Source organism: Peromyscus maniculatus, chromosome X, assembly GCF_049852395.1.
Source record: "Peromyscus maniculatus bairdii isolate BWxNUB_F1_BW_parent chromosome X, HU_Pman_BW_mat_3.1, whole genome shotgun sequence".
Taxonomy (NCBI): Eukaryota; Metazoa; Chordata; class Mammalia; order Rodentia; family Cricetidae; genus Peromyscus; species Peromyscus maniculatus.
In genome coordinates this window covers 114,209,035-114,222,108 of record NC_134875.1, presented here as the reverse complement: position 1 = coordinate 114,222,108, position 13,074 = coordinate 114,209,035, and the positions used below count along the sequence as shown (strand labels likewise).

Sequence of the window (13,074 nt, the reverse complement as noted above, 5' to 3'; positions counted from 1 at the left end):
GGCAGGGTGAGAAATCTTGAGAGGAGCCACAGGTACTGAGTGAGTCTAGAGGCCAAGCAGACTCTTTGGTATGTTAATAGGCACCACAGCTAGCCATTTGTTCCGAGTTTCTTTGTGACCTGACAGGTAGATTTTCTGCTTAGAGATAGCTTGGCTCAATTAAATTCTATAGTGCATGCCTATGCAACTGGAGTGGGTCAGCTAAGGTTTGTGACCCAGGGTGGACTCCTGCACTTGCCTGGTGGCTAGCAGGCTGTGATCCAAGACGTGTGTGTGTGTGTGTGTGTGTGTGTGTGTGTGTGTGTGTGTGTGTGTCTCGTGGGGTGGTGGTGCTGGGCCATACTTGTCTCATCATTCAGAAGGCTTGTCCTGACTCCATTGTAGAGATGCAGCAAGTATGGTTAGCAACTACAGTTAGCAGAAATTCTAAGGCTTCTGTGGTCCAGGGTCAGAATGTGTGCAACATAATTTCTATTGCACTCTATTGGTCAAATGAAGTCAAAAGCCTGCTCAGAAATAGACTCCACCTGTTGATGGGAAGAACTAAAAAGTACTGTTTTCGAACTACCATAATAACCAAGTAACTTGTCTGCAAGTTTTCATACATGTAAATCAAAATAACTCCCAAGTTCTTCTGATAATAATGAATCTCCTGCTTGCATTCAAATAGGAAAGAAAGATGTGGACATTTCTCATGGCCATGACAATGGGCTACTGCCCATGAAATTTCCATGGGTCATAGCAGATGAAGAGCTATCCAAAAAGGTAGAGTAAAGGGGAAGAAAATGAACATGGGAATCAAATAGAACTGAATTCACACTCTACATTGCCACCTTGTCTGGATGCCCTTGGGCAAGTTACTTAATCTCTCTGAGCATCAATTTCTTCAACCATGAAACAGGAATGATAATTAGTAAGGCATAGGGCTGTTGGGAAGACTAAATGAGATTATGGTGTAATATTCAGAACCTCGTGAAGAGTCATCTCATGTCAGTCATGCCATCCCTTGCTTTCCTTCCTTGTCTCCTTACATTTGTGACATCCATGTGCAGTGGGCATGGTAACTGTCTTTTGCTTAGTGAATCAAAGTGGTTTTGTCCCTTTCCCTGCCAGATACCAGCCTGTCTTACCCATGTGATACTTACATTTGAGAGATGACTTCGATAAAATATTTTTAACCTGGAATCTTGGCAGTGTTTGCAAACATAACTTACAGTTAACAACTACTAAAAAAAATCCTTAGATTTTGTGCTATAAATTATTTTATATTTTAAGTTGTGCTTAGCTTTTTCTGTGCTCTGAATAGATATACTGTGGGATATCTGGGGAACCCACTGGCATTAAAAAAAAAAAACAAAACTTTGAAATAATAGGAGTTGGGGGAAGCCTCTGTAATCACGTCCTTTCAGAAAGGGTGCATTGCATTTGCACTGGATAAGGTTTTTGAAAATAATCAGGAGTTCCAAGTAGCAAACTTAGTCTTTTGGGGCTAGAGGAAGCCAGGTTGGACAAAACCTCTGCCTAATACTTCTGCTCTGATGCAGTCCATAGGGTTCCATTTTGGCTAAATCATCATAATTCCCACCAAAGCAGCACAGAATGATAATGGTTTTATTTATTATTTTATATGCATTGCTAGTATATGCAAAGTTTTATAGCTTGCTATAAATCCAGAGGGATTATCACAGCTGTTACTTATTTTAACAGGTCACAATACAGTAGTTTATGCCAGATGGTTTGGAGAATTTGAAGAAAGAAAATCTATTCAGGCAGCCATATAGATACTAACTTAGGTATTTGTGCCCTGAAATTAATTTGAATTTGTTGTGATAAGGGCTGAGGATAAAGATCAGTGGTAGAGCACTTGACTAGCATGTGTGAGGCCCAGGGTTCAATCCCCTGCTCTGGAGAACAAAACAAAACATTTGTTGTTGTATAAAATTTGTATGAATAAACAACAGTTCTTTATGAATGAGTGATCCATTTTTATATTTTGGCAATCTCTTACAAGCAGGGGTGGGGCAGCAGCAGTTCTAATGACTGTGACTACAATAGATGAGAAGTAAAGTTTAGCCACATCCATATTGATGAAGGGGACATCCAATAGCTCCAGAGAAGTAAGCCTAGGAGGCAAATCTGAGTATCCATTTGGGGTCTTAGTACATTTTAGAGCCAAAGAGAATAAGGCTGGGAAGCAGCTCTAGGGAAACACAAAGAACAGGTGGATGTGCTGGGAAAGCAGCAGGGCTGGAATTGAGATCCCTGTGGTCACCAACAAGGTCAGCTTGGGATAAAAAGTTTACCCAGATATGAACATGTTTCTGCCTTTACGGACACTGATAGTTATGTGTATAGTTGTGAATTATGAACGCTCAGCAGAAATGTGGAGAATAAATAAATACTGGCCATTGAAAACTACTTTGGAAGGTACTTTGGTCTCCAGGTTTCATAGAATAATAGACAGAATGAAAGACCTTGAGAAAACCTGGTAGATGATCTCTACCCTTCTTGGGTTTTTTAGGGGAAAAAGCAGAGGATCTTTAAATTGGATCATATTTTTTCTTTCAACAACAGCCTTACCCTGAAATGAGACTGTCAAGGTAGTTAGACTCCCTGAGTCTTCTCTGCTCTCCCTCTCCTTGGTCAGGCCTCACTGATTCCTCTTTAGATTTCCATTTCGTGCTGGGAGAAGACCACATTCTCACTGTTGACTATAATTCAGACTCCAGGTCTAACACATGGCTGAATTTTCTTGCTAAATCCTCCATAAATACGAACTAGATGAAATTATGTAGTATTTTACAATCCATTTTCCCAGCTCCAACAAAATAGGTGCCAACTAAGATCTGTTGGCATCAACGAAATACTCAATTAAGCAGAAATGGTGAGTTTTAAAAATGTATATTCCAGCATGTGGAGAGAGGTAGTATTTCAAAAATCAAGGAGTCCATGAATGTTAAGGGATAGAAGTAGAGCCTGTGCTATGGAATCCCCCAACATAGCTGGTGGAAGAAATAAAGCTTTGAACGTGCATAGGCTGGACAATACAGAATTGCCTGTTTTTCTCAGAGCTGCTGAGCTTCCAATGACTTTAGCTTTCTGGAACACAGCCCTAAGCCTTGAAATAAGCGAAAGCTTACCGAGAAGGATGTTTTTCAAGGCTGTAAAGAGTTGTCAGTGAGCCCGTGCATTTCATCCTGAAGGCTCTTGCTCAGACGATTAGTTTTTTAGTGGACAGATGTCACCCAGCTATGGGTTCATTTTGGAGCCATGGAGATTGAAGCCAGAAAGTAGCTCCAGGTAAACATAAGGAGGGGGTATGTATGGTGGGGAGAGAGGTGAACTGGGCCCACTGTGGATTTCAACTCTAGGGAAGGAACTAGAAAGGGGGTGAGAGGAATGACAGCTAAGAACTAAATATCAAAGAACACGAGCTTGGAAATCCAAAAAGTGTTTTAGAAATGTGTTACCATAGAGACCAATAATAAGCCTTCTTAATAAAGACCCTAAGTAATCAGCAAAGCATTAAATTGTGTTTTCTATTGTCTGATTAAAGAGATAGGAAAATGAATTACTCAAGGTAGGCAAATTCTGGAATAAAATCTCCAACATTTCAGTAGCTTATTTTTCACTTAGCTAAGTTTAATGCAGGCCATTGTCTAGTCATTTGAGTACCCATTTTGGGGCTCCACCATCTCCATGAAGCCTCTGTTCAGCCAGCAGAGAAAAATATAATAGGGAATAGGTAGGAGTTTTATGGGTGGTGCCTGGAGACACACATCCAGTGTTCCATTGGTCAGTTCCTCTTCTGTTTCCAACCTCATGCTGGCAAAAGGACTATACCTTACGTAGGATTAACAATATCAGTGAAAAAGAAGAATTGTGTTTGAGCCACACTGTCAGTCAGAGATTCAAAAAGGACAGTCTGTGGCTAAATCCCACCTACTCCCTGGTTTTTGTGAATAACACAAACATTTATTGGAACATATGCATTCTTTTTGGCTGTTTTTGAGCTACTACAACAGACTAGAGTGGTTATAGCAGAGACCATATGACTTGCAATGCCTAAAATACTTTCTGTCTGGCCCTTTTCAGACAGAACTTGCTGTAGATCTTCACTAGTCTAAGGGAGGACACATTTGCAATTCTTTCTCCTGAGACCTGGTATTCCAATAAAAATAAGCATGACACCCACATGGACTTGGGTATAAACTAAGTCCTTAGAATGTTAGCTCCAAAGGGCATTGGTCCCTGCTCTGTCTCTTCTAGCAGTCAGTATAATACTTGACAGTACGTGCTTCCATTTGAACCATTGAGCCATAGAAAACTTCAGGTACCCTAACCACAACACAGATCATGGGAACCCCAGGGGAAACATATACAGTAGGAGCACTGTATGTGAAGACCTCAAACACAGGAAGGCTACCTTCACTGAGCTTTTGTTATATGTCAGGCACCAACACCTGTGCTTTATAACTGTTGTTTTATTTACTCTCTTAGCATTCCTCTAAATTAGCTATTCTTACATTCATTTCACAAGAAACCAAATAATGGAGAGGTTAAAGTATGTTGCCAAAGCTACGCTTGGATATAGAAGCTAGGATTCTTTCTGAGGATCTTATTTTTTTTTTTTTTTTTTAAAAAAAAGAGCTAAAGAAAAAAAGACTCTGGTATTTCCGAGTTCAAAGCTCATATTTGTTTTATTTACTCTGTAGGACTTGCTAAAACCCTGTTCAAATTTAAATAATCTGGTCATATTAATCCCATCACCACTATTAAGAACCACCTAAGTATTGGACATTTCAATATGAAGGGGCAAAGAACTGGCAATTTTCATCACCATTTGCAATTCTGCACTCCTCATTGTCAAGGTTCCCCCTTGATGAAGCAGCCCTGAAAACCTAGAGCAAGTAGTTCATCTGCTTTAACTGTGTGATTAGTGACTTGGCCATCAGCTACCTGCAGTCTTGTCCAGGATTGCTGTGGAAGGTAGCCATTTTGTTCACCCTCACAGAAATTCTATTCTCAACACCTGGGAAGTTGGAGCGCACACAGGACGGAGCCTTGCTCCCATTGAAGTTGGTCTGAGAGCTTGCTTTCATGAAGACAGATGGCCACTGAGCCTCCCCCTCAGTGTGATGCAGCAAGTCTGGGTTGGGGCTTGTGGATATCATTTCTGATGTCCCCCCATCAGTTGATTCTGCTGCTGTTGCTGATCCTTCAAGTAGAAGGGCTAAAGAAAAAAAATCCGTGCCTCTCTTCTATCCATCCCAACCTTCCTATGAGTAGCTTCTCCTCCAGACTATCCCAAAGCTTCCCAGATCTAGGGCTGCCCTCCTCATTAATATCTCTGCCACCTAAGGCATTGGCATTCTTGATCACCCTGTGATCCTGCAACTCTGTCATTCCCTAGCTTCGGATGTGAGACCTGTCCCCATCCTGACTTCCTGCTTCTCCGACTCATCTCCCTCTTCCTCTCTAGTCACCTCTTCCTTTGCCGACTCACCCTTTCAACTCTGGGGTCCATGGCTCACTGGGAAAGTGGCTACACCTTCTCTTTCCCTTCTCTTTCTTGTCCTGGACACTGTCTTCCATGGGAACTCCTGCCAGATTCCCTGCCCTTGCTGGCTGCTGGAGGCCCTCCAAGCCTTTTGGCATGAGCAGGGTTGGATGACAACACAGACGAACTTGGGTTCAATGTGATTCTTCATGTGACCACAATCATTAATTCACAGTAATGCCAATTAGGAAGTACTCTTTACTCAGTGCTCCTGCATACCCCGTGATTTCCTGTGACCTTGGTAAAATGTGTGCCTCACCACAACTGTGAATTATGCAGGAGTTAAAGGCCTTATGGACAGAATCTTGCTCATACATGCAAATCTGCCCAGGGCACCAACCTCCCTATTTACAAATAGACAACCCAGTCAGAAAATAGTCAAGTTTCCCCTAAATGAGTTTCAAAAGCCTCAAGACAAATGAGCAAAACCAGGCATTCCACAAGGCATCTTTGGATAATTTCATTCACTGGTTTCCTCCTTGCTATATATTAGATTGTATCTCATAAGCGTTGTTTTAAGTGGCCCTAAATGACTCTGCCTTCTGCACTGGCTTGTTATATATAGAACCTGCCTGCCTAAGGCATGGGCACACAGTGTCATGGTTTTTAATCCTGATTCACCCTCGGAGCTGGTCTAGTAAATCATCCTTCCCTGGAGATTAATACACGGCTGCAAAGGCATTGTCCTTGCAGTGTGTTTAAGCCAGGGAAGAGTGAGTTGTGTCTAGATGTGAGGCTTCAGAGTCCAGAGATGAATGGGGGGAGGGGATGCAATGTTACATTTTTTCCTGCCCCTCTACCCCTGTTACATGCCAGCACATGCCATAGCTGATCTTAGTCCTTTTGCTTTAGAAGGTGGGCTTGCCATGGTTGGCCTCTCCAATTCCTCTGCTATGTCCAGAGGCTGGGGATAGGGATGTGAGAGGGGAGCCACGGGGGTGCGGTGCTGAGCAGCCGCGGTGGGTCCAGCCTGTTGGTGATGTGCAGAGTCTGCTGCCACTCTGGGTATGGGTAACACGCAGCCACAGCGGTCGCACTATCGCACAGGTACAAGAAATCCGGATCCGGGATCCTCCGCAACCCCCAGCTCGTCGTGGAAGCGCACAGGCCGGCTCCCGCGCGCCGCCGAGTTTCGGGCTGGGGGCTGAGACCTGCAGATCACTGCGGCTGGCAGCAGGGGACAGATTCTTTCTAGCCAGGTTCTTTCTAGCCCAGTGGAGACCGGAGATGTTCGCGGAGCCGGGCGGCTGTCTGCGGAGCATTGGTGCAGCCTTGCCTGCTGCCCGGGAGGTTTGGCTGCCGCAGTCCTCCCCATTCACTGGGCTGTAAATCGAAGCTGTCTACGCGGGCTAGGCGCTCGATCCCAGCGTGGCCCCGGGGCTTCGTCCCGCCCAGGTCTCCCGGCACCTGATTTCCCAGTGGTCAATTAGGTGGCTCAGCCTGCAGCATTGAAGCAGTGGAGGGGCCAATGCCCCTGCTTTGATGGAGCGCGCCGTGCGCAGAGACCTCCCCAGTCGACTTCCTCATCAGAAGGCAGCATCCATTCATAATTCTCTCTCTGCCTGCGGACCGAGTTAGACTGGAACTGGGTATGGATTCCTGAGATCTCTCTTCTTGCATCTGAAGGAGAAACTAAGATAAAAGAAAAAAAAAAGGAAGGGGGAATGCGGTCGTAACGCACCAAGGCGCTGGAAAGCCCCCCTTCCGCCCCCGAGAGGCCTCTCCTTTGCGGGGAGAGAGAGAAGAGGCAGATCCCCAGCCCAGCGCCCCAGCCAGCTGCTGCTTCGCTGCGGAGCCGGCACGCATGCCTACCTCACCTGACGGCCGCATTCCCGGGGAGCCGGCACGGGGCCCGGCGGCGCGCCCAGGGCGCACGGGCGGTAGGATTTCTGCACCTGGTGAAAGATGCGCGGGCGGCTTGCCCAGGGCTGAGCCGGAGCCTGAGCGGACGCCGGGGGAGGCTAGCCTCGGCGCGGCACCCCACCGCAACCCCCCGGGATGCTCCATGACTCGCAGCCCAGGCCACGCGGGTGTGTGTGAGAGGGGACCAGCTTGGGGGGAAGGGGTATGGGCAATTGACATAATTTTAAACTAATTTTTCGCACCTCTGGGTTGTGGATGAACTTGGGGGTGGAGGAGGCATGGACGGCAGGCAGCCCAGCCGCGCGCTAGCCTGAGAGGAAATCCCCGTGGCTGAGGTCTGAGAGAGCCTGATCCCCTTGGCAGAGCTGAGTGAGGGTGAGCGGGCGGTCAAGGTGGACCACACATAGCTTGGAGGGACAAATGAAACCCTGTTGGTTTTCGAGGGACATTTATTATTATTATTTTTTTAAAAAAAGCATATTGCAGCTGCAGCTTTGAAGTTTGCCGCCGCCTCCCCACCCCCTACCCCCATCTCGGGTTTTGGGGCGGGGCGCCACTTTTCCAAGCTGCTGTCCAGACCCTTATCGGCTGGGTGGAGGGGTCTGCAAAGGCTGCAGTGTCTGATGTTGGGCTGCCTGAAGGGGACATGGGGACTTGAGGGCACTGTGAGTGGAAGAGCGACCTGAGGCTTGGCCTTGGGGGAGGGTGCTCTAATCGCTGAGAGAAGTCGGGGATCCCGCTTGGGGTTCTCTCCTGTTTCCCTGCTTTGCTACTTAATGTTGGGTGACATTTTGCCTGTGCAGGGGTTTCACTGTCATGGAGCTGTGACGCTGGAAGGCAGAGGAACTGTTAGGATGGGCTGGAGGAAAGAACTGAGAGAGCTGGAGCTTTTCAGTGTGTGGCAGTGTTAACCCCATCGATTCTGCTCCCTTGGCATACCTGTCCCAGGAGGTCACCATTCGTGGCCAGAAGTATGGCTGCCTGGCTGATTAGCCTTGCCGGCTGGTGAGCCAAAGCTGGACCAAGCCAGGAATGCGTTTTCAGTAAAAGAGCAAAGCCCTACTGGCCTCCCTCAGGGGAAGGCTAGGCAGACCTGGCCATTGTGGGAACAGTGTTCTGTCATAGCGTGATATGCTCTGGAGTTTGGAAGCTCTTGTTTTATGGGTTTTCTATTTTGCAGTTGTGTGCCCCTCGGTCACCAGTTTGTTTTTCGCAGCTGCATGTGAGCAAGGCAAAGATAACAACATCTAAAAATAGCCCTGCGGCTGGAGATGCAGCTTGCTTTGACCCCACCATTCCAGGGCTGGGGTCTCCCTTCCCATTCGCCTGGTGGGAGCCAAACTTGAACTGCCAGATATAACCTGAGCGTGGAGCGGCACAGGCTCCAGGCTCAGGTTAAGGCTGGGAGACTGGAGTGCTGGTCTGTGTGAAAGGGGCCGCAGCTCTGCCGAGCCTCATCCCTTCCTGTGGGAGACCCAGAGCAACTGGGCTGCAGGATTGGAGGATGGGAGCCTGGAAAGGGATCTCTTCCCTGCCCCCATTCGTGGACATTTGGGCTTTACATTCCTCTGAGTTGCACCCAGCATTATACATGGGGCTTCCTACTCTGTGTTTCAGGAGCCAGCAGGCCACTCCCCCCACCTTAAAGGAGTTGGGCTTTGAATACAGGGGAACCAACCGGTCCAGGTAGCACTCAAATCATACCAGCTTCATAGTGTAGCCAGGGTACCACTCCTTTCTTTTCTGGTGTGCCAGAGGTTCTCAGCCTTTCGGGGGGGGGGGGGTGTCTGTCTTCAGCTAATGGGGCAAGGGCCATGTGGAATGGATTCAGAAAGGGGCTGAGGAATTTTCAGTAATGATGGCAGATAAGAGGAAGCCCAGGTCCTCTTCCAGGAGTCCTAGGTCTTGTGACCCTGCTGGGCCTCTTCCATTATTTATTTTCAAAAGCCTCCATTTCTCCCATAGTCACTTTTCTTTGGTGCAAGGGTGGCAATCCCAGCTTTAAATAAAATGGGCTCTGTATTCCTGATATGGTTGAATAATGAGAATTATTTTACAAGAATTCGCTGGTAATTGCTGAAAAATATAAATGGCCATTTATGTACAGCAAAGGAAACAAATTATAAAGCAAAGGTGTGAATGTCCAGCACTGGCTCCAGGTTGGAGCCATAACCTCTCAGGCAATTTCTCTCTTTTTTTTTCAAAGTGAATGTTGATTTTGAAACTTTGCCTTAATTTTCTGTAGGTCACAACTGTAATCCTTGGGAAATATTAAGATATCATTCTTGATCTAGAGGATTGGCCCAGACAACAGAACACCTGAGATATTCATCTTTCTGGTCTTCTCATAGTTTCTTGCAAACAACAACTGGTTCCTCTTAAAGCTCTCATGTTTAACTCCCTAAAGAAACACATAGGACAAATTACAACTAAATGCAGCCCAGTGGCCAGCTTAGACGAGTAGAGGATTAGATGTAGAGGGTTACGAGACAGGGAGTTGGAATTCAGATTTCTCAAGTCTGTATCATTGGTTTGGCTCAACCTGTAACATAAAATATCAATGATCTCTTGGTCTTAGGTTGAAGGTCAGTTTCTTCTTGAAATCAGAACCTGAATTAGCAATTAACTAGGGGCCCATAAAGAGCATATCATTCAAGGAAAGCAACACATAAACCCTAAACCTTAGACGGATAACACAACATTCTTATATAAAGGAAGTCTAATCAGCTTTGGGGTTTGCTGTGAGAAGCAGCCTAATCTTGTCCCCTCTTGTGGCTTTTCCATTCTCTGGAGACTTGGAGTCCCTGCTGGGTCCTCTGCCCAAGTCAGCAACAGAAGAAAATGAGATTGTGGAAGGTTGCCCTGGAAGGGGCACTCATCATCCAAGTCCACGGCCAGAACTCAATCACATGACCACATCTAACTGCCAGGGGCCTCGGAAGTATAGTCTGTGTGCAGTCTGTGCATGACTCATTTATTCTCTTGCATAAAAGAGCCCCCTTGCCCCCTTCACCTCTGCTTTGGTGTTTTGAGTTTGACCAAATTCAGTTCAGAGTTCCATCTTAAAAGTGATGATAATTCCACTCCCCCTTTCCACCTCAAAGAGATTTGTAAAGGTGTAGAAACAAAAGGCTCTCAGAGGAACTCTCTGGTTCAGCATCTTTAGGCAAAGTCCCTGTCATTAGTCCCATTTTCTAGATAACTTTTCCTGCATCCTGTAGCTCGTTTAAAGCAGGGCTATAGTAAGAACCTGGATCCACATTTCTTGGCTCATACTCTTCCTACCATGCCATATTGACCCTGCCCTCTTAAGAGAGCAATTATATAAGATATAGTTTCTGAAAGCTGGCATCCTTTCCTAGTGTGTAGTCACTAAAAGAGCTATTTATATGATTTAAAATCCGTGTACATTTCTTCCCAATTCCTACAGTACAATCATTTACAGTCAGGCAAAAAATAACCAGGCATTTATCTATGCTGTATACATATAATATTATTTCATTCAATCTTCACAATAATCTTAGAAAGTAGGAAGTGTTATGATTCCCATTTACAGGTGAGGAAATGGAAGCATTAAAGACCTAGTGACTTCCCAGAGTTTTTTTGGTTAATAAGTGACAGATGGGAAATTTGATTCTGAGCAGGTCAGTTCTGACTTCTTTTACTATGTGTCCTCTCTGATCTGGTGGATTTCTTGTCCAGTCCTTTCTGGGGTATATAATTAGCATAGACCATGATACTCAAGATTTAACATTTTTAGTCTCATCTTTTAGTGAGTGACCTTGAAACTGGGTGGCAGAGAGTCATTTGTAAGTTTTCTGAACTGGGGCTCTGAGCCCCAAGTCTATGAAATTAACACAAAGTATTGAACTACTTAGTGAAGAAGCCCAACCCCCAACCTCCAGCTCTAGCAGCCGAGTGTGGCTTTCCTTCCTTCCTTCCTTCCTTCCTTCCTTCCTTCCTTCCTTCCTTCCTTCCTTCCTTCCTTCCTTCCTTCCTTCCTTCCTTCCTTCCCTCCCTCCCTCCCTCCCTCCCTCCCTCCCTCCCTCCCTTCCTTCCTTCCTTCCTTCCTCCCTTCCACTCTTTCTCCCCTCTCTCCTCCTTCCCCTCCCTCTCTCCCTTCCTTTCTTTTTTAACACTTTTGATCACATTGTGTATGCAGTTACTATTCTAAGAGAACCCAAAGTCTGTTTATTTGTGAGAAGTATCCATTGAATGGGAAAAGAATATAGAGGCAGAAGCTGCTAGGCCTTCTGATTAAACACATGGCTAGTTTTCACAATGGAAAGAGACAAGTGCCACAACCAGGAGAAGGGATTAATTGAGGCCATAAATACTAGGGGCATGGAAACATTGCCACAGAGGTGAAACCTCTGGATTTACAAATTCAAGGTTTTCCAAAGGTCTCGGGAAGAGTTTACTGTACATTGCAAAGTATATAAAATAAAATCCATTCACTCTACTCAGTGAAGCAAGACTATTATGCATGCTTGGTGCTTTCTTCATCCCCAAACTAATGAACCATTTATAGCCTAAAAGAGCATGGAAGCCTGAAGAAAGGAGCTGAAGTGTGTGACTTCTGCTCTCTTGCCTCCTCTCATGTCTCAAAGGTATCCATCTTCAAAGACATGACAGGGGCCTAGAGAGATGACTTGGGGATTGAGAGCACTTGCTGCTTGTGTAGAGGACCTGGGTTCAGTTGCTAGTACCCAGATAGAGAGAGACTCATAATCTACTGTAACTCCAGTTCCAGCAGATCCAATGCTATCTCCTGGCTTTGCAGGTACTTGCACATATGGAGTGCACACGTATACATTCAGGCACATGCATGTATACATGAAATACATGATTTTTATTATTTATTTTTTTCATGGTTTATTTTGATCATATTATTTCCCCTTCCCCATCTCTTTCTAGGTCCTCCTCACCTCCTTACCCATCCAACTTCATGTTTTTTATTTTCTCTCTCAAAAACAAAAAACAATATAATAAAAATGAAATTCAAAACAAACCCCAATAAGTACAAAGAAAGAAAAAGCACAAACAAAAACAATCATGGAGTCTGTTTTGTGTTGGGCATCTACTCTTGGGCATAGGCCCTGCCCTGGAGTGTGATTGGTATATGTAGTGATACTTCATTGAAGAAAACTGATTTTCCTGGAAGGTATTGATTGCAAATAATTTCTTGGTTAGGGGTAGGGTTTTCTATATACTTTACCTTCTCTGTGCTGGGATTTTTTTTTTTGTCTAGCTTGACCTTGTGCAGGTTTTGAGTTTGTGTATCAGCCATATTACGTCTGGAAGACACTCTGCCCTTGGAGTCGTCAACTGCTGTTGGCTCTCACAGTTTTTCCACCTCCTCTTTCACATAGATCCATGAGCCTTAGCAGGAAGGGGTTGATGAAGACATCCCACTTAAAAATGAGTAAAAGTTGTTCACTTTACACATTGTCCAGTTGTGGGTCTCTGTGTTAGTTCCCATATACGACAAGAAGAAGCTTCTCTGATGAAGGTGGAACAGTGCACTGATCTATGGAAATAGCAATATGTCATTAGGAGTCATTTTATTGCTCCATTCCTTTAGCAGAGTAGTAATAGTAGTAGGCTTTTCTTTAGTCCCATGACCTATCTAGTCTCAGGTTCTTGACCAC

At 45.3% G+C, this 13,074-nt stretch overlaps 1 protein-coding gene across 3 annotated transcripts in view; it reads left to right on the top strand.

Moving 5' to 3' along the window:
* Nhs (NHS actin remodeling regulator) overlaps positions 1-13,074 on the top strand; it is a 336,047-nt gene that overhangs the window by 250,046 nt on the left and 72,927 nt on the right. The window contains exon 1 of one of the 3 annotated variants that reach the window (XM_076561914.1): positions 4,605-7,590. The exons of the other annotated variants lie outside the window; for them this stretch is intronic. Within the exon in view, the coding sequence (XP_076418029.1) occupies positions 7,365-7,590 (226 nt within the window). The 5' untranslated portion in view covers positions 4,605-7,364. Of the gene's footprint in view, positions 1-4,604; positions 7,591-13,074 lie in introns of those variants that run through there. 3 annotated transcript variants of the gene reach the window in all.